Below are 25503 nucleotides of genomic sequence, written 5' to 3'. Positions count from 1 at the left end.
CAGCTCCCTTGGCCTATAGAGCAAGATGAGCACGTAACCCCAGAGTCGTCTGTGACTGGACCTAACGGTCAGGGGTAACTTTACCTTTACTAGACAACTAAAAATCATCAATATTTTATATACACACACACACACACACACACACAGACACACACATATGACCAGCCTGTTTAAACTCCAATGCCTTTCAAGATGGAGCCGATCTATTTCTTGATGTTTAAAAGCCTCTGCCAGCTTCCCTAAAAGTTACTGAGCACATCCCAGGCTGAGCTGGGATTGCAGCTTACAGTCTTTCACAACTCTCAGGGCAAGGCTGGCTACCTACCTGCCCAATTACCGATAAACGACTAGGAAGATGACTTACACACCTATTCATATAGCGCAGGGAATTCCACGCAAAACTGAGAAATACTCCCAGGAGAAAAAAGAGACTGATATAGTGAAGGGGGTACATACACCACTCTGGGGTGGGGTGTTCTGCTCATCCTGGCAAACACAAGCTCAGCAGAGAAGCCAAGGCAGTATGGACTCTGTCCAGCCAGCACTGTCCCCACAGTGTCACAGCACCATCACAAAGGGGCTGGGGAGCACCCACTTGCAGCCAGAGGCCCCCCAGAACGTCTTGGATGAAGGAGTTGAGGGGACGCTTGCCAAATCTGCAGGTGACACCAAACTGGGAGGGGTAGCGAATGCCGCAGGAAGCAGAATCGGGATTCAAAAAGACCTTAATGGATTGGAGAACTGGGCGCAAGCTAACAAAACGAATTTCGATAGGGACAAATGTAAGGATCTGCACTTAGGCAGGAAGAATCAAATGCACAAATATAGGATGGGGGGAAACCTGGCTTGCTAGCGGTACATGTGGAAAGGATCTAGGGGTCTTGGTGGACCACAAAGAGAACATGAGTCAACTGTGTGATGCAGCAGCAAAAAAGGCTAATGCTATTTTATGCTGCACCAACAGAAGTCTAGTGTCCAGATCAAAGAAAGTAATAGGTAAAGTGACCCCTGACCATTAGGTCCAGTCGTGACTGACTCTGGGGTTGCAGCGCTCATCTCGCTTTATTGGCCGAGGGAGCCGGTGTACAGCTTCTGGGTCATGTGGCCAGCAGGACTAAGCCGCTTCTGGCAAACCAGAGCAGCGCACGGAAACGCCGTTTACCTTCCCGCAGGAGCGGTACCTATTTATCTACTTGCATTTTGACGTGCTTTCAGACTGCTAGGTGGGCAGGAGCAGGGACCGAGCAATGGGAGCTCACCCCGTTGCGGGGATTCGAACTGCCGACTTTCTGATTGGCAAGTCCTAGGCTCTGTGGTTTAACCCACAACACCACCCACGTCCAATTCTGGGCACCACAATTTAAGAAGGATGTTGACAAGCTGCAACCATCAAGGGTCTGCAAGCTAAGCTTAATGAGGAGCGTTTGAAGGAGCTGGGTATGTTTAGCTTGGAAAAGAGGAGACTGGGAGGAGATAGGAGAGCCATCTTCAAGTCTCTGAAGGGCTGTCACATGGAGGAGGGAACAAGCTTGTTTTCTCCTGCTCTAGAGGGCAGAACTCGAACCCATGGCTTCAAATATTCTGAGTGAACATTAGGCAGAAAAGCTGTTCCGACTGGGATGGGAGGTGGTGGGACGAGATGGTTGGACAGTGTTCTAGAAGCTGCCAGCATGAGTTTGACCAAATTGCAGGAGGCAGGGGAAGACAGGAGGGCCTGGCGTGTTCTGGTCCAGGGGGTCACGAAGAGTCGGACACGACTAAACGACTAAACAACAACAACAGTTATATATCCCACACTTCTTTACACCATTCTTGTATTTTATATTCTGCTTGCCCCTTCCACTTCCTAGCTGTCATAATTCATGAAGCTGTCCGTATAATAAAAGCTATGGTTTTCCCAGTAGTGATGTATGGAAGTGAGAGCTGGACCATAAAGAAGGCTGATCACCGAAGAATGGATGCTTTTGAATTCTGGTGCTGGAGGAGACTCTTGAGAGTCCCATGGACTGCAAGAAGATCCAACCTCTCCATTCTGAAGGAAATCAGCCCTGAGTGCTCACGGGAAGGACAGATCCTGAAGCTGAGGCTCCAAGACTTTGGCCACCTCATGAGAAGAGAAGACTCCCTGGAAAAGACCCTGATGTTGGGAAAGATGGAGGGCACAAGGAGAAGGGGATGACGGAGGACGAGATGGTGGGACAGTGTTCTCGAAGCGACCATCATGAGTTTGACCAAACTGCGGGAGGCAGTGGAAGACAGGAGTGCCTGGCATGCTCTGTTCCATGGGGTCACAAAGAGTCGGACACGACTAAACAACAACAACATTGACTGTATCGGGGCTGAATGCTTCATCTTAGAAATTGCATCTTAGAGTTGCAAAGGGACCGCGAGGGTCATCTCCAGCCCCCTGCAACAGAGGAATCTTCTTCTCAGTTTGGGGCTTGAACGCATGGCCCTGAGATAAAGAGTCTCGTGCTCCTCAGACTGAGACTCTTCAGCCAGCCTCCTGCCTCCCCTCCAAGGGCATTGCTTTTCCCATAGAAGCGGGTGACCCTCCAGAGATGACCTTGCCGGTGGTGGTGGAAGGCAGGAAGGAAGGAAGGAGGGAAGGAGGGGAATTGTCATCCTGGTGGGGACAACATCCGAAGGAGTACCTGCCCTCCCATTGACCTTATTACGTGTTCAGTTACTTCCTGGTCGCCGTGGAGCGTAGCCTGAAAACGCTCAACCTAAATCATATTTAACCCGAGGTATATCTAGTGATGGGACGCAGGTGGCGCTGTGGGTTAAAGCCTCAGCGCCTAGGGCTTGCCGATCGAAAGGTCGGCGGTTCGAATCCCTGCGGTGGGGTGCGCTCCCGCTGCTCGGTCCCAGCGCCTGCCAACCTAGCAGTTCGAAAGCACCTCCGGGTGCAAGTAGATAAATAGGGACCGCTTACCAGCGGGAAGGTAAACGGCGTTTCCGTGTGCAGTTCTGGCTCTCCAGAGCAGCGATGTCACGCTGGCCACGTGACCCGGAAGTGTCTCCGGACAGCGCTGGCCCCTGGCCTCTTGAGTGAGATGGGCGCACAACCCCAGAGTCGGTCAAGACTGGCCCGTACGGGCAGGGGTACCTTTACCTTTACCTTTATGGAAGTAAGAGCTGGACCATAAAGAACGCTGATCGCCGAAGAATGGATGCTTTTGAATTCTGGTGCTGGAGGAGACTCTTGAGAGTCCCATGGACTGCAAGAAGATCAAACCTCTCCATTCTGAAGGAAATCAGCCCCGAGTGCTCACTGGAAGGACAGATCCTGAAGCTGAGGCTCCAATACTCATGAGAAGAGAAGACTCCCTGAAAAGACCCTGATGCTGGGAAAGATGGAGGGCACAAGGAGAAGGGGACGACAGAGGACGAGATGGTGGGACAGTGTTCTCGAAGCTACCAGCATGAGTTTGACCAAACTGCGGGAGGCAGTGGAAGACAGGAGTGCCTGGCGTGCTCTGGTCCAGGGGGTCACGAAGAGGCGGACACGACTAAACAACAACAACATTGTATGGTCCTCTATCTAGTTGAGATCCCTGCCTTGCAGCGGGGGCTGGACTAGATGACCTTTGGGGAGCCCCCTTCCCTCCCCCTCCTTCTCTTCTCCCCCTCCCCCACGGGGACCCCGCCCACCAAATGCTGAGGAGGGGGAGGGGGGGCTGGTTACCTAGGCGACTCGCTGAGCTTCTGGCCCGGACCGGCTCCCTTGAACTGCAGCTCCGCTTTGATATCCTGGAAAAACTTCTTCATGGCGGCGGCGTCGAAAGCGCCCCTCCCCCCCCCTCCTCGCCTCACGAATCCCCAAACATATCAGCGCCCGCCCCCCACCCCTCTCGTCGCTCCGCCGTAAACAGGAAGCGGAAGTCGGTTGCCGGAAGGACCAGGGAATCGCTTTCCGGTCACGTGCCCCGCCACTTCCGCCCTCTCTGGACTCAAACGGGAGGTTGAGGGCGGAAGTTGAGCGCTGCCGATCGGCGTCGGGCCCAGCCGGAAGTGGAAACCCTGAGCTTTGGATTGGTTAGACGTCTATGGTTCCCGCTCCCAGCTAGGAAGGAAGGCCGCTCTAGGCGAGTGACCTTCCTCCTCCATGGTCAAAGTTTACCAAGTCCTTAAATGAGGCCATTAAGTCACAGATCAGGCAGAGGCAGATGTTGTCATTCTTGTTGTTTAGTCCTTTAGTGGTGTCCGCCTCTTTGTGACCCCCTGGACCAGAGCACGCCAGGCACTCCTGTCTTCCACTGCCTCCCACAGTTTGGTCAGACTCATGCTGGTAGCTTTGAGAACACTGTCCCACCATCTCGTCCTCCATCGTCCCCTTCTCCTTGTGCCCTCCATCTTTCCCAACATCAGGGTCTTTTCCAGGGAGTCTTCTCTTCTCCTGAGGTGGCCAAAGTACTGGAGCCTCAGCTTCACAATCTGTCCTTCCAGTGAGCACTCAGGGCTGATTTCCTTCAGAATGGAGAGGTTTGATCTTCTTGCAGTCCATGGGACTCTCAAGAGTCTCCTCCAGCACCAGAATTCAAAAGCATCCATTCTTCAGCGACCAGCCTTCTTTATGGTCCAGCTCTCACTTCCATACATCACTACTGGGAAAACCATAGCGTTGACTATACGGACCTTTGTTGGCAAGGTGATGTCTCTGCTTTTTAAGATGCTGTCTAGGCCTGTCATTGCCCTTCTCCCAAGAAGCAGGCGTCTTTTAATTTCGTGGCTGCTGTCACCATCTGCAATGATCATGGAGCCCAAGAAAGTAAAATCTCTCACTGCCTCCATTTCTTCCCCTTCTATTTGCCAGGAGGTGATGTGCTCAGTGGCCATGGTCTTAGTTTTTTTGATGTTGAGCTTCAGACCATATTTTGCGCTCTCCTCTTTCACCCTCATTAAAAGGTTCTTTAATTCCTCCTCACTTTCTGCCATCAAGGTTGTGTCATCTGCATATCTGAGGTTGTTGATACATTTCTTCCGGCAATCTTAATTCCATCTTGGGATTCATCTAGCCCAGCCTTTCGCATGATGAATTCTGCATATAAGTTAAATAAGCAGGGAGACAATATACAGCCTTCTATACTCCTTTCCCAATTTTGAACCAATCAGTTGTAGCCAGGGATCATGGGAGTTGTAGGCCAAAAACATCTGGAGGGCCAAATTTGCCTATGCCTGTCATAGGATCATGGAGTTGGAAGGGACCCTGAGGGTCATCTAGCCCAACCCGCTGCAATGCAGAAATATTCAGCCATCACATGCGGGGATCGAACCCGCAACCTTGGGGTCATCAGCACGGCACTCTAACCAACGGAGCTCTGCAACCTCCATGCATGAAGCACATTTAAAAGCCAGGGTCTTCCATGAAATAATCCCTGGGAAATGAACGCTTGTGTATTTGCAGGACCCCAGGATCTGCCTTGATATTTCTTCCTTCGCTCCATCCAGGACTACATTTCTGTTCTGCCTCATCTATATACTATATTTCAGTACCATTCCAGAAAAGATTTCCTTGTTAGCCCCAAAGTGGAAAACCAGTGAGGTCCCAACCAAAGAAGAGTGGCAACTTAAGTTGACAGAATATGCACAACTCGCAGACTTAACGTATCGAATGTTGTAAACGAATACTGCTCCTTTTCCCTTATGGGGTCCACAAGAGCCTATATAGAGTTCTTTGTAGGTCCTCCATCGTAAGGAGGAAATAACAGAGGCCAACCAGAGAATATTGAGAAGCAAAGCAGCTAGTAAGCTGGATCTTTATTAAAGCTATTGCTGCGTCTTTGGCGATCCCTCGTAGCTGAGTAAGATTGACTTCCATAAACACGGTTTTAACAATGAGTCCGTAAGTGACTGTGGAGGCCAATTCTGGATCCACACATCCTTCCACAGTGGGGACATTGGTTTCCGGGCAGGAGTTGATCACGGTGAGTGTTTGCCAAGCGTACCTTCCTCTTAGCATATTTCTCCCTTGCGTCCTGAGTTTGAGTGTCTTCAAAGCCCATGACACTCGTAGCAAAGGCTGTTCTCCAATTGGAGCGCTCTCGGACCAGTGTTTCCCAGTTGTTGTTATGTATACATTTTTTTAGATTTGCCTTGAGACAGTCTTTAAACCTCTTTTGTTGACCACCAGCATTACGCTTTCCATTTTTAAGTTCGGAATAGAGTAGGTGCTTTGGAAGACGATCATCAGGCATCCACAGAAGTTGATGTTGAAGAATCATTGCTTCAACACGGGTGATCTTTGCTTCTTCCAGTACACTGGCATTAGTTTGCCTGTCTTCCCAAGTGATGTGTAAAAATTATCGGAGGCACCGTTGAAGGAATCTTTCGAGGAGTTGGAGATGGCGTTTATAAGTGGTCCATGTTTCACAAGCATACAGTAAGGTTGGTAGTACAGTGGTACCTCGGGTTACAGACGCTTCAGGTTACAGACGCTTCAGGTTACAGACTCTGCTAACCCAGAAATAGTACCTCGGGTTAAGAACTTTGCTTCAGGATGAGAACAGAAATCGTGCGGCAGCAGCAGGAGGCCCCATTAGCTAAAGTGGTGCTTCAGGTTAAGAACAGTTTCAGGTTAAGAACGGACCTCCGGAACGAATTAAGTACTTAACCCGAGGTACCACTGTACAATAGCTTTGTAAACAAGCATTTTGGTAGAGTAGTCCTAGCAAACATCCTCAGAGCCAGCATAGTCTTATTTGCAAATACCCGTGGGTTTTTTAGACCGTATGACCTGGTTGAAAATGATAAATCTGGAAGAGAGGCATTTGTTATACAAACGAGGCGCCTTGCCCATGATGCTGCATGACTAGTCCTCCTAAGGCACATTTCTTGCTTTTATTTCCCCAGTGAAAAAGTGAAAACGCCTTTCTATTTGAGAGTTCGGAGCCTCGGGCAAAACACAGGTTGGGGCCTGATTGTAGATGCCAATTAGGAACGTGGTACCAACTTTGTAGCTCCAGGCGGCACCGTTAAAGCAGCTGCTTTTAGGAGAGCTGATAATTAAAAGAGAAAGAAGATCTGGTGCTTTAAAAAAATATATGCAATGCCTTTTCTGCTTCCTCTTTCACACACACACACAGTCTTTGCATAGCACTCTCATGCACCCTTGAGCACGAATTATATATTATATTTATAGAGTGTTGGAGTGGGCATAGATTGGGTGCCTTTGACTCAGTCACACCCTTTCCCTCTGTTAACAGTCTAGCCTAGGGATCAGCAACCTACAGCCCGTGGGCCACGGCGGTATATAAATTTAAGAATTAATGATGACAATTTTCTTTTATTTTAAAAAGAAAGATGAAGTTTACAGTACAAAAGCAACAACAACACAACGAACAAAATTGTGATCCTTAGGCGGCATATAAATTTAAGAAATAATGACAATGACCATTTTCTTTTATTATTATTATTAATTTATTTTTAAAAGAAAGCTGAAGGTTTATTCTGCATTTCCTGTCCCTGCCCAATATTCCCCTGCAAGGTGTTAATAGTTGTGCAGACTTTCTAACCCAGGAAGACACCTGTTTCAGCGATGATATTTAAAATAATAATAACTCAAGAATAGGCTCGATGAAATCATTGCGTTTATTAATGAAAATTTGTACACAGCTCTTCATCCGAACATCCCAGGGCGGTTTGCAGCAGTAGGAACACGAAGCGAGAAGGCAAAATGTGCAATGAAAAACAAGAAAACCCTGCATGTGGCTGAGAATTCAGCTGTGGGTTCTTAAGAGACATTAAAAAAAAGGTTTAGAAATAAGCAAAAACTAATGGTGAGGATTTGCTGAACTAACAATTTGAATTGGAATACAAGAAAAGGAGGTATGAGGAGGTTTGGAAAATAAGTTAAAAGAAAATAAGTAATGGAAATTGTATTTGTTTTTTAAATGTTTTTTATTTTTGTTATTTTTTTTCTTTTTCTTTTTACACTGTATTATTTTTGAGGAGGTCTGGAAAATAAGTTAAAAGAAAATAAGTAATGGAAATTGTATTTGTTTTTTAAATGTTTTTTATTTTTGTATTTCTGTTATTTTTTTTCCTTTTTCTTTTTACACTGTATTATTTTTGAGGAGGTCTGGAAAATAAGTTAAAAGAAAATAAGTAATGGAAAGTGTATTTGTTTTTTAAATGTTTTTTTATTTTTGTATTTTTGTAATTTTTTTTCTTTTTCTTTTTACACTGTATTATTTTTGAGGAGGTCTGGAAAATAAGTTAAAAGAAAATAAGTAATGGAAAGCGTATTTGTTTTTTAAATGTTTTTATTTTTGTTACTTTTTTTCTTTTTATTTTTACACTGTATTATTTTTGAAAAATATTTTAATAAATATTCTATAAAAAAAAGAGAGAGAGAATTCAGCTGTGGGAAGACCAAGAGCTCTCCAGAGCATGTGCAGAGTGCTCGCTTCCTTCCCCTTCCCCAAGCCCTTGAGGCGGCAGAGCCACCAGGCTCTTTCCCATCTCATGGGTCCGAGGAGCCCCACGTTGCCCCAAGCCCAATTCCTGCCTTACAAGGGTCGGGGGTCAGACTAGATGACCCCCAGGGGTCCCCTTCCCGAGAGTCCCAACGGCTTTCTTCCCTCAGCCCCGCCTTTTTAAAAAAAAGCCCCGCCCCCTTTCCTCATCCCTTTTTTTTTACCCAGCCTGCCCCAACGAGGCCCCGCCTCCCCTCTGTGGCAGGCCCCGCTCCGATTGGGCAGGAGGGGCGACAGCCATACCAGCCGGCCAATGAGCGAGGAGGTCGGCGAGAACCATTCGGCTCCTTCGCTTTTTTTCCCCCCTCCCCAACAAGGCCCCGCCTCCCCCTGAGGGAAGCCGCCCTCCGATTGGGCCGGAGCTGCGCGCGCGCGCGCGACGGCCAATGAGCGAGGAGGTCGGCGGCGGAGCGGCAGGCGGCGCCAACCAATCGGCTCCTTTCTTTCCCCCCTCTCTCTCTCTCCCCTCCCTCCCCTTCAAGAGGCCCGGCGGCCACGCCCACCCCCGCTCCCGGTTGCCTGGCGAAGCCTGAGGCCTGGCTGGGGCCTGCTCGCCCGCCATCCGCCGCCGCCGCCGAGATGCCGCACGGCTTCAAGGCCGGAGACCTCGTCTTCGCCAAGATGAAGGGATACCCGCACTGGCCCGCCAGGGTGAGGGACATTCCTCTATCTCCATATCTATATATAGCGCTGAGGGGAGATATAGATACTGAGGGGGGGGGGCTCCTCGTTGCTTAGCAACCGCCATGGGGGGGGAGGGAGTGGCGTCTCTCTTTCTCCCTCCTCCGTTTTCCTCTCTTTGCTTCTACGGCGCCCTCTAGCGGCGGAGGCGGAAGCAGCACCTTGAGCCTGCGCCTTAGGGGGCTGTTCTACGGCGCCCTCTAGCGGCGGAGGCGGAAGCAGCGCCTTGAGGAGCCTGCGCCTTAGGGGGCTGTTCTACGGCGCCCTCTAGCGGCGGAGGCGGAAGCAGCACCTTGAGCCTGCGCCTTAGGGGGCTGTTCTACGGCGCCCTCTAGCGGCGGAGGCGGAACCAGCGCCTTGAGCCTGCGCCTTAGGGGGCTGTTCTACGGCGCCCTCTAGCGGCGGAGGCGGAAGCAGCACCTTGAGGAGCCTGCGCCTTAGAGGGCTGTTCTACGGCGCCCTCTAGCGGCGGAGGCTGAAGCAGCGCCTTGAGCCTGCGCCTTAGAGGGCTGTTCTACGGCGCCCTCTAGCGGCGGAGGCGGAAGCAGCGCCTTGAGCCTGCGCCTTAGAGGGCTGTTCTACGGCGCCCTCTAGCGGCGGAGGCGGAAACAGCGCCTTGAGCCTGCGCCTTAGGGGGCTGTTCTACGGCGCCCTCTAGCGGCGGAGGCTGAAGCAGCGCCTTGAGCCTGCGCCTTAGAGGGCTGTTCTACAGCGCCCTCTAGCGGCGGAGGCTGAAGCAGCGCCTTGAGCCTGCGCCTTAGGGGGCTGTTCTACGGCGCCCTCTAGCGGCGGAGGCGGAAGCAGCACCTTGAGGAGCCTGCGCCTTAGAGGGCTGTTCTACGGCGCCCTCTAGCGGCGGAGGCTGAAGCAGCGCCTTGAGCCTGCGCCTTAGGGGGCTGTTCTACGGCGCCCTCTAGCGGCGGAGGCGGAAGCAGCACCTTGAGGAGCCTGCGCCTTAGAGGGCTGTTCTACGGCGCCCTCTAGCGGCGGAGGCTGAAGCAGCGCCTTGAGCCTGCGCCTTAGGGGGCTGTTCTACGGCGCCCTCTAGCGGCGGAGGCTGAAGCAGCGCCTTGAGCCTGCGCCTTAGAGGGCTGTTCTACGGCGCCCTCTAGCGGCGGAGGCGGACGCAGCGCCTTGAGCCTGCGCCTTCGGGGGCTGTTCTACAGCGCCCTCTAGCGGCGGAGGCTGAAGCAGCGCCTTGAGCCTGCGCCTTAGAGGGCTGTTCTACGGCGCCCTCTAGCGGCGGAGGCTGAAGCAGCGCCTTGAGCCTGCGCCTTAGAGGGCTGTTCTACGGCGCCCTCTAGCGGCGGAGGCGGAAACAGCGCCTTGAGCCTGCGCCTTAGGGGGCTGTTCTACGGCGCCCTCTAGCGGCGGAGGCGGAAGCAGCACCTTGAGCCTGCGCCTTAGGGGGCTGTTCTACGGCGCCCTCTAGCGGCGGAGGCGGAAGCAGCGCCTTGAGGAGCCTGCGCCTTAGGGGGCTGTTCTACGGCGCCCTCTAGCGGCGGAGGCGGAACCAGCGCCTTGAGCCTGCGCCTTAGGGGGCTGTTCTACGGCGCCCTCTAGCGGCGGAAGCAGCACCTTGAGCCTGTGTTCTACAGCGCCCTCTAGCGGCGGAGGCGGAAGCAGCACCTTGAGGAGCAGAACCAGCGCCTTGAGCCTGCGCCTTAGGGGCTGTTCTACGGCGCCCTCTAGCGGCGGAGGCTGAAGCAGCACCTTGAGCCTGCGCCTTAGGGGGTTGTTCTACGGCGCCCTCTAGCGGCGGAGGCGGAACCAGCGCCTTGAGCCTGCGCCTTAGGGGGCTGTTCTACGGCGCCCTCTAGCGGCGGAGGCGGAACCAGCGCCTTGAGCCTGCACCTTAGGGGGCTGTTCTACGGCGCCCTCTAGCGGCGGAGGCGGAAGCAGCACCTTGAGCCTGCGCCTTAGGGGGCTGTTCTACGGTGCCCTCTAGCGGCGGAGGCGGAACCAGCGCCTTGAGCCTGCGCCTTAGGGGGCTGTTCTACGGCGCCCTCTAGCGGCGGAGGCGGAAACAGCACCTTGAGGAACCTGCAAGGAGCCCGCCTCCCTTGCATGGGGCACCAGCCTTTTGTGTGTGTGTTTGTGATGTTAGGCCTGTTTTCCTCCACCCACAAGAAACAAGGCTGGGGGGTGGGGGTAAGGGGCAAGGGAGAGAGGAAAGGGGCCGGGCTCCTGCTAGCATTGCAACCCACCCACACTATGAATCTCTCTTTTTTTAAAAAAAAAAAATAATAATAATAACAACAACAATAAAGATAATAATAATAATAATAATAATAATAATATTTATTAAAATATTTAAGGCTTACGAAAAGTAAAAGTAATAACACCATATTAAACAAAAACAAAACAACACATCGCAATAAGGAAAAAAGAAGAAAAATGGGGAATATTATTAAAAATTTTAAGGGTTACAAAAAGTAAAAGTAATAACGCCATATTAAACAAAAACAAGACAACACATCACAATAAGGAAAAAAGAAAAAAACGGAAAAAAAAACACACAACTAATCTTCCCATAACTTATCTTTCATTTGCTTGTTTCCTTGACCTCCTCACACCTCCCTTTTTTGTATTCTAATTCGGTTAACTATTTCAGCAAATCCTTTCCATCTTTTCCAATTTTTGTTCTGTAATTTGTCTCAATCTGATGTAACTTTACTTTCCCCCCTTTCACCAATTAACAGTCTATTTTTTCCTAAACCCTTATAACATCTCTGCTAAAACCACATAACTTCATTCCAGCATCCTTCTATGAATCTCAGGGGGGGTTGCGGAGGAGCCTGGCCCCAAATGTGTCTCTAAAATGCATGTGCAGATTTGTGGTGGTGGTTTTTTTTTTTTTTTGCATTGTGGTTTCCAGTCCTGTCAACCGGGTAGCCAGGGCGGCATACAAATTTTAATAAAAATGCATGTGATTATGCATGCATGAATGTGTGTGTGTGTGCTTGCTTGTACAGATTTTTTATTTTTGGAGCGGATGGGGTCCCCAGCAAGGGGGAGATTGGGCTTACAGAAGCTGCGGCGGTATACAAATTTTAATAATAATGCAGTAGTACCTCGGGTTATAGACGCTTCAGGTTACAGACTCCACTAACCCAGAAATAGGACCTTGGGTTAAGAACTTTGCTTCAGGATGAGAACAGAAATCGTGCTCTGGTGGCGCAGCAGCAGCAGGAAGCCCCATTAGCTAAAGTAGTGCTTCAGGTTAAGAACAGTTTCAGGTTAAGAACAGACCGCCGCAACGAATTAACTACTTAACCCGAGGTACCACTGTAATGCATGTGATTATGCCATAGCTGTCAACGTTTCCCTTTTTTTAAGGGAAATTCCCTTATTCCGAATAGGATTCCACGCAAGAAAAGGGAAAAGTTGACAGCTATGGATTATGCATGCATGAATGTGCATTTGCTTGTTTGTACATATTTTTTGGGGGGGAGGGGTGGGCCCTCCAGTTTGGGCCTACAGAAGCTATGTGGGTAACATACGTGATATATGCATGTATGCATGGAGTTCAAAGAAGCGGGTGTGGGTGCACACGGGTGAGGCCTTTGCACTGCTGAGGAGAGATTTGCCCTCAAAGTTTGGTGCCAAGGGGTTTGGGTCAGGAAGCCTGTCATTGAATGCTCCTGTTAAGTCTGAGGAGGGGGTTGGAGGGATTGTGTTGGGCATGTGTGCACAATACTTAAATTTAGTTATATTTATATCCTATTCCATCGTGGAACCCCAGGTGTCTTCCTTAGGTGGTCATCTGTCCGGGTGCTGACCAGATCTGGATCCGCTTAGCTTTGCCAAGGTGCCTCCAATGTCTACCGGGATGTTAATAGTTAATGGAATCGCTCCCACTCGCTAATTTGGGAGGGGTGGGGAATGAGGTGAAATGGGACCCCTGTGGAGACTCTATATATAGGGTCTCCAATGGGGGCCCTGTCTACTCCCTCAGAAATAATGCTAGCTGTGGAATTGGGGGGAACCTCCCACTGTTGACGAAAAAGACTTCATGCAATCCATACATGCACACACACATTCACTTACTCAGATGTTATGTGTGCCCTTTTATCCGTCTATGCCATGGGTAGGCAAACTAAGGCCCGGGGGCTGGATCCGGCCCAGTCGCCTTCTAAATCCGGCCCACGGATGGCCCAGGAATCAGCGTGCTTTTACATGAGTAGAATGTTTGCTTTTATTTAAAATGCATCTGTGAGTTATTTGTGGGGCATAGGAATTCGTTCATTTTTTTCCTTCACAATATAGTCCGCCCCCCCCCACAAGGTCTGAGGGACAGTGGACCAGCCCCCTGCTGAAAAAGTTTGCTGACCCCTGGTCTTGTGACATACAATAAGTACAGTCTGTGCATTCCCCCCCAACAACAACATATTCACACACACAACATGAGGATCTGTCTGGAATCTCCGTCCCAACTGTGCATTAGTCAGTAACCAAATACTTTTGTTAAACTGGTGGCAGAAATGTTTGTGCAGTAGGTAGTTTGGGACAGGGTACATTTTTTTTTTTTTTTTTTTTGCATCAAGGATTTTCTATGCAGTTGGCCTTACATGCCACTTGTATCCCTCCAAAACTGTGTGTGCGGTGTGTGGGCAGCCTCTTGTTTGTGATATTCTGTTGGGGCAGTGTTGTGCAATGAGGAGAGAGAAGAGGTACATTTTCTTGTACCCTAAGAGTTCTGATGTTAGGGACGCAGGTGGCGCTGTGGGTTAAAGCCTCAGCGCCTAGGACTTGCCGATCGAAAGGTCGGCGGTTCGAATCCCTGCGGCGGGGTGCGCTCCCGCTGCTCGGTCCCAGCGCCTGCCAACCTAGCAGTTCGAAAGCACCTCCGGGTGCAAGTAGATAAATAGGGACCGCTTACCAGCGGGAAGGTAAACGGCGTTTCCGTGTGCGGCTCTGGCTCTGGCTCTGGCCAGAGCAGCGATGTCACGCTGGCCACGTGACCCGGAAGTGTCTCCGGACAGCGCTGGCCCCTGGCCTCTTAAGTGAGATGGGCGCACAACCCCAGAGTCTGTCAAGACTGGCCCGTACGGGCAGGGGTACCTTTACCTTTACCTTTTTTAAGAGTTCTGATGGGGTTATCCCTAACGTCTGCCATCATTGTGTTGAGGCCCCTTATTCCTGTAAAAGGAATCATACAATAGGGCAACCCTAGATAATTGGCATCCTAGTGCACCAGCCTTGGAAAATTGAGGGGAGGGGTGCTTCTTTCCTCACCCCAATTTTTTCCTCTTTCATCGCTCCCCCCCCCTCAGTTGTGCAATGGAGCCAATTGGCTTCATATACAGTGGTGCCTGTGATGATAATAATAATTATGTGATGAGTGGTACCAGTGGTGATGATGTGATGATGATAATATCCTCTGGGACCTGTGCTGGGCACAAGGCAGAACATTTTGCACAGAATATACCCCTTGTTGCCCCAGGGCCCCCCTTCCCAGTTATAAAATGGGTGTTGGAACGGAATGGGAAGGATTCCAGTTTTCTGCGCCCCATTGTTTTATTTATTTGTTTCACTTACAATCCGCCCCCTCATTTTGTCATTTTGTGAGGTAGTTTAGGCTGAGAGACTTACTGGCCCAGGGTTACCCGTTGAACTTAATGTCCGAGCGAGAATTTGAACCCCTATCTCTCAGATCCTAGCTTGACATTCCAAGCACGCTAGCCTTATTTTGCAAGAGCCCAGCCTATACGTTTGCTATCCAAAGGGGGTTCTCTTCCCTGCCCCCTGTTGTACCGTGGATTCACATACTAGCACTTCCTTGGGATTCTAGCACTTGCAGGGTCAGAAACTCAGATATATAAGCCAATCGCCAAATAGCATCTTAAAACCTGGGTTGCTGTCACCACAGTGGGATGTCCAGGCGCCATTCAAGTTACTGATAACTGTTTTTATTATTCATTTCACTTAGAATCATAGAATCATAGAGTTGGAAGAGACCACAAGGGCCATCGAGTCCAACCCCCTGCCAAGCAGGAAACACCATCAGAGCACTCCTGACATATGGTTGTCAAGCCTCTGCTTAAAGACCTCCAAAGAAGGAGACTCCACCACACTCCTTGGCAGCAAATTCCACTGTCAAACAGCTCTTACTGTCAGGAAGTTCTTCCTAATGTTTAGGTGGAATCTTCTTTCTTGTAGTTTGGAATCATTGCTCCGTGTCCGCTTCTCTGGAGCAGCAGAAAACAACCTTTCTCCCTCCTCTATGTGACATCCTTTTATATATTTGAACATGGCTATCATATCACCCCTTAACCTCCTCTTCTCCAGGCTAAACATGCCCAGCTCCCTTAGCCGTTCCTCATAAGGCATCGTTTCCAGGCCTTTGACCATTTTGGTTGCCCTCCTCTGGACACGTTCCAGTTTGTCAGTGTCCTTCTTGAACTGTGGTGCCCAGAACTGGACACAGTACTCCAGGTGAGGTCTGACCAGAGCAGAATACAGCGGCACTATTATTTCCCTTGTTCTAGATGCTATACTCCTATTGATGCAGCCCAGAATTGCATTGGCTTTTTTAGCTGCCACGTCACACTGTTGGCTCATGTCAAGTTTGTGGTCAACCAAGACTCCTAGATCCTTTTCACATGTACTGCTCTCAAGCCAGGTGTCCCCCATCTTGTATTTGTACCTCTCATTTTTTTTGCCCAAGTGCAATACTTTACATTTCTCCCTATTAAAATTCATCTTGTTTGTTTTGGCCCAGTTCTCTGATCTGTCAAGGTCGTTTTGAAGTGTGATCCTGTCCTCTGGGGTGTTAGCCACCCCTCCCAGTTTGGTGTCATCTGCAAATTTGATCAGGATGCCCTTGAGTCCATCATCCAAGTCGTTGATAAAGATGTTGAATAAGACGGGGCCCAAGACAGAACCCTGTGGCACCCCACTAGTCACTCTTCTCCAGGATGAAGAGGAACCATTGATGAGCACCCTTTGGGTTCGGTCAGTCAGCCAGTTACAAATCCACTGAGTGGTAGCATAGTCAAGACCGCATTTTACCAGCTTCTTTACAAGAATATCATGGGGCACCTTGTCAAATGCCTTGCTGAAATCAAGGTAGGCTACATCCACTGCGTTCCCTTCATCTACCAGGCTTGTAATTCTGTCAAAAAACGAGATCAGGTTAGTCTGACATGACTTATTTTTCAAAAATCCATGCTGACTATTGGTGATCACAGCATTCCTTTCTAGGTGCTCACAGACTGTTTGCTTAATGGTATGCTCCAGAATCTTCCCTGGTATTGATGTCAGACTGACTGGGCGGTAATTATTTGGGTCCTCTCTTTTCCCCTTTTTGAAAATAGGGACAACATTTGCCCTCCTCCAGTCTGCTGGGACTTCGCCTGTTCTCCAGGAATTCTCAAAGATGACTGCCAGTGGTTCTGAGATCACATCTGCCAGTTCTTTTAATACTCTTGGATGCAGTTCATCTGGCCCTGGTTCATTGTGCCTCTCATTTTTTTTGCCCAAGTGCAATACTTTACATTTCTCCCTGTTAAAATTCATCTTGTTTGTTTTGGCCCAGTTCTCTAATCTGTCAAGGTCGTTTTGAAGTGTGATCCTGTCCTCTGGGGTGTTAGCCACCCCTCCCAGTTTGGTGTCATCTGCAAATTTGATCAGGATGCCCTTGAGTCTATCATCCAAGTCGTTGATAAAGATGTTGAATAAGACGGGGCCCAAGACAGAACCCTGTGGCACCCCACTAGTCACTCTTCTCCAGGATGAAGAGGAACCATTGATGAGCACCCTTTGGGTTCGGTCAGTCAGCCAGTTACAAATCCACTGAGTGGTAGCATAGTCAAGACCGCATTTTACCAGCTTCTTTACAAGAATATCATGGGGCACCTTGTCAAATGCCTTGCTGAAATCAAGGTAGGCTACATCCACTGCGTTCCCTTCATCTACCAGGCTTGTAATTCTGTCAAAAAACTTCTCTACTGCTTTATATTTTAAAGGGGAAATCTCAGGATCATTTACAAGACATTAAAACCTCAAATAAAACAATCCAGAATGCTTTAGCTGAGTTTCCTGCATTGCAGAGGGTTGGGCTAGATGATCTTTGGTCTCCTTCCAACTCTATGATGATTCTAAAACAAATGCAGACTTCCAGGAAAATATTTCAGTTCCTTCTCTAAGAGACACTTTCTTTCCCTGTACAGTGGTACCTCGGGTTACATACGCTTCAGGTTACAGACTCCGCTAACCCAGAAATACAGTGGTGCCTAGCAAGACGAAAAGAATCCGTTCTGCGAGTCTCTTCGTCTTGCGGTTTTTTCGTTTTGCAAAGCAACCCGATTAGCGCTATTAGCGGCTTAGCGGCTTAGAAAAAGGGGGGGGGGAGCGAAAAAAAATCTTAAGACTTGCAAGACGTTATCGTCTTGCGAAGCAAGCCCATAGGGAAATCCGTCTTGCGAAGCGCTTCGAAAAACGGAAAACCCTTTCGTCTAGTGGGTTTTTCGTCTTGCGAGGCATTCGTCTTGCAGGGCACCACTGTAGTGCCATGGGTTAAGAACTTTGCTTCAGAAATCGTGCTCCGGCGGTGGGGCGGCAGCAGGAGGGCCCATTAGCTAAAGTGGCGCTTCAGGTTAAGAAAAGTTCCAGGTTAAGAACGGACCTCCGGAACGAATTAAGTACTTAACCCAAGGTACCACTGTATTTATTTACCTACTTAATGTATAAAGGTAAAGGGACCCCTGATCATTAGGTCCAGTCGTGACCGACTCTGGGGTTGTGGCGCTCATCTCGCTTTATTGGCCGAGGGAGCCGGCGTACAGCTTCCGGGTCATGTGGCCAGCAGGACTCTGGCGAACCAGAGCAGCGCACGGAAAAGCTGTTTACCTTCCCGCCAGAGCAGTACCTATTTATCTACTTGCACTTGGATGTGCTTTTGAACTGCTAGGTTGGCAGGAGCAGGGACCGAGCAACGGGAGCTCATCCCGTCACGGGGATTCAAACCGCCGACCTGATCGGCAAGCCCTAGGCTCTGTAGTTTAACCCACAGCGCCACCTGCGTCCCACTTAATGTATAGATCGGTCCTATAACAGGACTCTTGGAAGCCAAGGTGGGGTAGTGGCTAGAGTGTTGGACTAGGACCTTGGGAGATCAGGGCTCAAATCCCCGATCCGTCATGAAGCTCACTGGGTGACCTTGAAGTCAGTCACAGCTTCTTTACCTACCTCACAGGGTCTTTGTAGTGATTAATGGAGGAGGGGCATGAACCATGTTCTCCGGGGGGGGGGGGAAGGTGGGATATAAATGCAATAAGTAATGTCTTTTGCTCACCTGCTTAAGAAAGCTGGAGAGGCCAGCCAGATGGAGATGTCAGTCGCCAGCCTGGCACCCAGAGATCTCCATGTGATTACAATTAGACTCGTGCCAGTGGCAAAACAGGCCTGGCACCAGGGGGATCTCAAAGACTGCTTCATCCTTACATTGGCTCCCAGTACATTTCCGAGCACAATTCAAAGTGTTGGTGTTGACCTTTAAAGCCCTAAACGGCCTCGGCTCAGTATACCTGAAGGAGCATCTTCATCCGCATCATTCTGCCCGGACACTGAGGTCCAGCGCCAAGGGCCTTCAGGCGGTTCCCTCCCTGCGAGAAGCAAAGCTACAGGGAACCAGGCAGAGGGCTTCTCGGTAGTGGCGCTCGCCCTGTGGAACGCCCTCCCATCAGATGTTAGAGATAAACAACTCCCTGACATTTAGAAGACATCTGAAGGCATCTCTGTTCAGGGAAGTTTTTAATGTGTGACATTTTAATGTATTTTTAATCTTTGTAGGAAGCTGCCCAGAGTGGCTGGGGAAACCCAGCCATATGGGCGGGGTACAAATAAATTATTATTATTATTATTATTATTATTATTATTATTATTATTATTGATGTAGCATGGGGCACGATGGCTCTGCTGTACCTTCGCTGTTGGAGGCAGCGTGCTTCTGAATGCTAGTTGCTGAAAACCACAGGAGAGGAGAGGGCTGTTACACTCCAGTTGTGCTTGTTGGCTTCTTACTGCAACATCTGGTCAGTAACTCTGGGGGCAGGGTGCTGGGCTAGTATGTAACCTGAAGCGTATGTAACCCAAGGTACCACTGTACAGTGGTCGGCTCCCCACTACCCCAAATCTTCACTTCTGCACCTTGAAAGCGTTCTAGGCACCTTGTGACAGACAAGAACCTTTGCCCATACAGTGGTACCTCAGGTTACATACGCTTCAAGTTACAGACTCCGCTAACGCAGAAATTGTACCTTGGGTTAAGAACTTTGCTTCAGGATGAGAACAGAAATCATGTGGTAGCAGTGTGGCGGCTTCAGGAGGCTCCATTAGCTAAAGTGGTGCTTCAGGTTAAGAACAGTTTCAGGTTAAGAACAGACCTCTGGAATAAATTAAGTACCGTATTTTTTGCTCTATAAGACTCACTTTTTCCCTCCTAAAAAGTAAGGGGAAATGTGTGTGCGTCTTATGGAGCGAATGCAGGCTGCGCAGCTATCCCAGAAGCCAGAACAGCAAGAGGGATTGCTGCTTTCACTGCGCAGCGATCCCTCTTGCTGTTCTGGCTTCTGAGATTCAGAATTTTTTTTTCTTGTTTTCCTCCTCCAAAAACTAGGTGCGTCTTGTGGTCTGGTGCGTCTTATAGAGCGAAAAATGCGGTACTTAGCCCGAGGTACCACTGTATATCCTGTCATTATCTGGGGACTAGCTCCTTTCTAGCAGCTTGGGGGTTTTGACTTAGGATGCTGTACATGGAGTTTGTACCCTCAACCTGCTTTCTTGCTCTCAGAGATGTGGGGGTGGGGGTGGGGGTGGGAGGGGAAAACAGCCCACATATTTAAGGTTTCACTCACCAAGCCAAACATGAGAAGGGATGCTCAGCATTTGTGATGTTACGGCATCATGTTGTTCTTTCTATCTTGCAAAGGGAGGGCTTAGCTGATAGTCACACCTGCACCCAGCGATCGAAACTCACCAGGTGCATTTTGCACGTGGCTGTCGGCCACTTGTGACCAAGTTAAGACACCTGGGTGCCAGGATGGCACCTGGCACCTCCACCATCTGGCTGGCTGGCATGCAGGCACACAGCAGCATCTTTTTGTTGCTATGAAGCAAGTCACCTGTCTGACGCCATAGCGCTTCAGCAAAAGAGCACAATCTTCTGCTGTGAACCAGCTGACTTGCAAAGTAGCGCAGCAGCAGCAAACTCTTTCCTTGAAGTGTGCAATTTAATCTCATTTTGAAACTGGCAGAGCTGAGACCTTGCCCTAATGCTGAACCGAACCCAAAGGTTTAACGGTATTTCTTCTCTCTCATCCTGTTCAGTTCTGATTCAGCCGTTAACTTAAAATGATTTAATTACTGGCTCCGTTACTTTGAACTTATTCAGGTTCACATTGTACAAATTGATGTCATCAACTACTATTCTTGTGGAGTAAGTCTGTTGGGAGTGGATATAATGATGAATATTTAACGAGAGACCTTTTTTATTTTTAAACACGGTGACGGATCCAAAGGACCTTGTTTCTTCATCCTTGTCACTTCAGCTGATCTTAAAAGGAGTCTCCCCTGAACAGGATTTGTTGAAAGAAACCTGAGAACTTGCAGTGGGAAGGGGCAATTTTAGAAGCCCACATAATTGCTTAGGAGCATGCCTGTTTTCTTGTCTGTTTTCACACACTACTGTCCTGTAGAATTCTATCAGTTATATTTTATACGCACAATCAGAATGAATTTCAGGAACCAAAATGCTTTTTCTGTTCTCTCAACCCAAGTGTAGCAGATGATGTGGGACTACAACTTTCATCGTCTCCAGCAAGCATGGCCAATAGACAGGGATGATGGGAGTTCTAGTCCAACAAAATCTGGACTGCACATTGGCCAGCCCCGCTTTAACCACGATACCAATGTGGTTCTCTGCGATAATCACTCAAGCCGCCATGCTGATCCCATTTGACTTGCTCTTCTTTTCAGATCGACGATATCATTGACGGCGCAGTGAAGCCCCCACCCAACAAATATCCCATTTTCTTCTTCGGCACCCACGAGACGTAAGTTCCGGTCTCGGGATCTGGGGCAGGGCACAGCTTCCCCGCGTTTCGTTTGCTCGACGCCGTCCTGCCTCGTTCTCTAACCTTTGCTTTCCTTCTCTGCCCCAGGGCCTTCTTGGGACCCAAGGACCTCTTCCCTTACGAGAAATACAAGGACAAATATGGAAAGCCCAACAAACGGAAAGGCTTCAACGAAGGATTGTGGGAGATCCAGAACAACCCGCATGCCAGTTACAGTGCACCTCCGGTAAGTGGCATCAAGGACAGCCCTGCCGGAGCTACAATAGTTGGCTTTGTACATCCCGCTCAGGGCAACATACATTGGGGTGGGGAACTTCTGACCCTCCAAACGTGGGGCTGCAACTCCCATCTGTTGGTCCTGCTGTCTAGAGGGCCAAACATTCCCAAACCCTGACATAACTCTGCACCCACACTAGGGCCACGTCGGTCGTCTGCATCAAAAGCAACAGCCTTACAACATGTTAAAAGACTTACAGGTTGATAGTGGCACAAGCTTTCTTGGTGTACAGTCCACCAGATTCGTGATGCAGATATACCTGCTGTGGTTGTTTTGGGGGGTGGGTGCGATGGACTGTATGCAGCAAGGTTGGAAGGAAATGAAATGCAGAAAATATGAATGGTGACACAATGGTGACACCAAGGCTGTCATTGGTAACACAGACATCCTGGCACTGAGAAGCCAATTAACACCGTGGTTTAAAAATTGGAGGGCCTCCCTCAGGTATTTTGGGTCCAAGCTGTTTAGGGCATTAAAAAGTAAGTACGAGGATTTTAAGGGACACAGGTGCTGTGGTCTAAAGCACAGAGCTTTTTGGGCTTACTGATCAGAAGGTTGGCAGTTCGAATCTTTGCGACGGAGTGAGCTCCTGTTGCTCGGTCCCAGCTTCTGCCAACCTAGCAGTTCAAAAGCACGCCAGTGCAAGTAGATAAATAGGTAAGGCTGTGCCGGGAAGGTAAATGGTGTTTCCGTGCGCTTTGGCTTCTGTCACAGTGTTCTGTTGCACCGGAAGCAGTTTAGTCCTACTGGCCATATGACCCGGAAACCTGTCTGCGGACAAACGCTGGCTCCCTCGGCCTGAAAGCGAGACGAGTGCTGCAACCCCATAATCGCCTTTGACTGGACTTAATCTCCCAGGGGTCCTTTACCTTTTTCCTTTTTACCCACACTTTAAATTGAGCTCAGGAGCAAATAGCTAGGCAATGTGATTCTTTCAAAATAGGTGTAATATGAACAGCTTTCCTAAAAAGATAATGCCGTATAGAAATGAAATAAACAATAACAACAACTCTGGCTATACTGGTTAAAATTGTAGCAGGCAGCCTGCAGTAACTGAAGCTTCAGAGTAGTCTTGAAGGGCAGGCCTACATATAAGGTACTGCTGTAATCTAGCCGAGAGGGGGTACCAGAGCATGGGTTATAGAATTGTAGAGTTGTAGAGTTGGAAGGGACGACGAGGTTCATTTGGTCCAAACTCTTGCAATGCAGCAATCTTTTGCCCAACATGGGGCTTGAACCTGAGATTAAGAGGTGGAGGTGAGGAAGGGTAGCCTGAGCAACAGTGACTGGCCCAAGGTTCATGGCTGAGTGAGGAGGTGAACCCGAGTCTCCCCTGACACCATTGATAGGCTTCTGCTCCCAGCTCTGGACCCCCTCTGTTTCTTTTTTCACGGAATTGTGTGTGGGGATTTACAAAGCTTTTTAGGAAAAACATCTTACCATTTGCCTGTCTTCCTTTCCCTCCCCTGTCAGCCAATAAGCTCCTCCGATAGCGAAGTCCCTGACATTGACCCCATAGTTGGCGGAGGCGGAGGAGCCGGAAGCGACATCGCGGAGGAGGAGGAATCTGCCCCGATGGCCGCAGTCGGTGCCGCGGGAGTGACCGTAGAGAAAGTGCAGAGCGACGACGAGTCGGACAGGGGAAGCGATCACAGTGGTCTGAAACGGAAGCCATTAGCCATGAAAGTGAGTGTAGCCGCTGGAGAGTGAAAGCGCTTCCACCCCCAGCCCTGGTCTCCCACTGTGGGCTCCCTGTCTAAACTGGCCAGTCTGGGCAACGGAACTTCTCTGCTTACTATAAGGAGAGCCCTGTTTAAACAGACCAAAGGCCTGTCTCAGGGGTAGCTTGAGACCCATAGCCCTCCTCCAGATGTTGTTGGACCCCAACTCCCACAATCCCTGGCTAGTATAGCCAGTGGTCAAGGGTGATGGGAGTTGAATCCGGCAACATCTGGAGGGCCACAGATTCCCCACCTCTGGCCTGTTTTTCCCACAGTAGATAGCCAGCGGTAGTCAACCTTTTTATACCTACCGCCCACTAATGCATCTTTGTTGATGGTAAAATTTCCTTACCGCCCACCAGTGCTAGATGGAAGGAGGATTCAGCTTGTGCCATAGAACCCCCTACTGCCCACCTAGAGTCCAGAAATGCCCACTAGTGGGTGGTAGGGACCAGGTTGACAACCCCTGGGCTGAACAAATGCCTCTGGGGAGCCCAAGAGGCAACAACCATTTCCCAGGATTCCAAGTGGGGATTTGACCAAGGCAGAATACTATTACAGTCGTCCCTTAGATCCCGAAAACCTTGTGAGTCGAATGTTTTGGCTCCCAAACATTGCAAACCTGGAAGTGAGTGTTCTGGTTTGCAAACGTTCTTTGGAACCCGAAGGTGCAGCGCGGCTTCCGATTGGCTGCAGGAAGCCGCGCCTTGGTTTCCAAACATTTGGAAGTTGAACGGACTTCTGGAACGTCCTCATGTTTGTACAGCTGGTTCTTCCAGTTTTAAGTGCAGAACCTCACCTATCAAAATTCATTCGGTTAGTTTTGGCTTAGTTCCTCAATCTATTAAGGTCATCTTGAATTCCAATTCTGTCTTCTACCCTTTCCACTTTTGTGTCATTTGCAATAGGAGGGTTGCTCCAGTTCCTTGGATTATTTTCATTGTTCTATATTAATAATAATAATAATAATAATAATAATAATAATAATAATAATAATACTTTTATACCCTGCCCATCTGGTTGGGTTTCCCAAGCCACACTGGGTGGCATCCAACAAAATATTAAAAATACATTAAAACATCAGTCATTAAAAACTTCACTAAACAGGGCTGCCTTCAGATGTCTTCTAAAGGTCAGGTAGTTGTTTATTTCCCTGGCATCTGATGGGAGGGCGTTCCACAGGGCGCCACCACTGAGAAGGTCCTCTGCCTGGTTCCCTGCAACCACACTTCTCGCAGGGAGGGAACCTCCAGTAGGCCCTCAGAGCTGGACCTCGGTGTCCGGGCTGAACGATGCAGGTGGAGACATTCCTTCATATTCCCTAGCTCTGTAACATTTTTGTTACATAGCAGTGTGACATTTATAGGTGCTGTAACGCAGAGGGTATTTTTGATGGGGGGCGGTCTGCAGCACGGCTGCCATAAGAGTATTCCAGCCCTGGCAAAGAAGTTCACAGCAGCTGTTTGCCCCAAAGAAGAGAGGGTCTGCTTTGGAACTGTCAGAAGCAGTCTGAAGGGCAGCCATGTACAGAGAAGCTTTTTTAAGTTTAATGTTGTTGCCATATGAGTGCCTGCTACTGGAGGAGAGAGTCTGACTGTTGTGTACTGTTGCATTGGAGGTTTCCCAAAGTTGGGTCTCCAGCTGCTTTTGGACTACAACTCCCATCATCCCCAGCTAGCATGACCAGTTGTCAGGGATGATGGGAACTGTGGTCCAAAAACAGCTGGAGACCCAAGTTTGGTGAACCCTGGGTTAGTGTATCTGGTTGGCCACTGTGAGAACAGATGGACCACTGGCAGGGCTCCTCATGTTTTTCCAGTCTCGCTGCCTAGAGCTGATACTTTTCCCCCCCTACAAAGAGAAGGCATTTCCCTTGTTTTGCTTAGCAAGTCATCCCCGTCCTTTTCCCTCTCCCCTGTTTCAGATGCCAGCGGCGAAACGGCCGCGGAAATCATCCAGTGACCTCGACCAGGCCACTCCATCGCCGTCGGAGGAGGAGGAAAACTCCGAAAGCTCCTCTGAGTCTGAGAAGTACAGCGACCAGGTGAGTTTCAACTGATCTGGGCTGGAGGGCTAGGTGGCAAGTGTGGTTTTGATGGGGGGAGTCTGGCAGATCCTGTTATTGGCATATGAAACCCTGGACAACTTGGGGCAGGTTTATTTACCTTTTGTAGAGCCCAGTCCCTGGTTGTGAGAGATGCTCATTGATTGTTACTATTTAACAGATTTATAGAAAGCTTGGAGAGCTTCTGCCAGTCAGTGTAGAC

The 25503-nt window shown here is 49.4% G+C and overlaps 2 protein-coding genes across 4 annotated transcripts in view; one reads left to right on the top strand and one right to left on the bottom strand.

The window, feature by feature from the left end:
• The window catches only part of UBXN6 (UBX domain protein 6), a 28374-nt gene extending 24541 nt beyond the window's left edge, over positions 1–3833 (bottom strand). For 2 of the 3 annotated variants that reach the window (XM_079960760.1, XM_079960762.1), the window contains exon 1: positions 3692–3833. In XM_079960760.1, coding sequence (XP_079816886.1) covers positions 3692–3774 — 83 coding nt within the window. In that variant the 5' untranslated portion in view covers positions 3775–3833. Of the gene's footprint in view, positions 1–368; positions 507–3691 lie in introns of those variants that run through there. The other variant, XM_079960761.1, reaches the window with a different exon arrangement.
• A 5130-nt stretch (positions 3834–8963) lies between these two features.
• The window catches only part of HDGFL2 (HDGF like 2), a 33342-nt gene continuing 16802 nt past the window's right edge, over positions 8964–25503 (top strand). The window contains exons 1-5 of the mRNA XM_079960627.1: positions 8964–9131; positions 21141–21217; positions 21326–21464; positions 22989–23201; positions 25161–25280. Coding sequence (XP_079816753.1) covers positions 9060–9131; positions 21141–21217; positions 21326–21464; positions 22989–23201; positions 25161–25280 — 621 coding nt within the window. The 5' untranslated portion in view covers positions 8964–9059. The remainder of the gene's footprint in view (positions 9132–21140; positions 21218–21325; positions 21465–22988; positions 23202–25160; positions 25281–25503) is intronic.

Source organism: Podarcis cretensis (genome assembly GCF_951804945.1).
Source record: "Podarcis cretensis genome assembly, chromosome: 18".
In the NCBI taxonomy this organism is placed as follows: Eukaryota; Metazoa; Chordata; class Lepidosauria; order Squamata; family Lacertidae; genus Podarcis; species Podarcis cretensis.
Note: the sequence above shows the minus strand (reverse complement) of the source record. Positions and strands in the feature narration are given on the sequence as shown.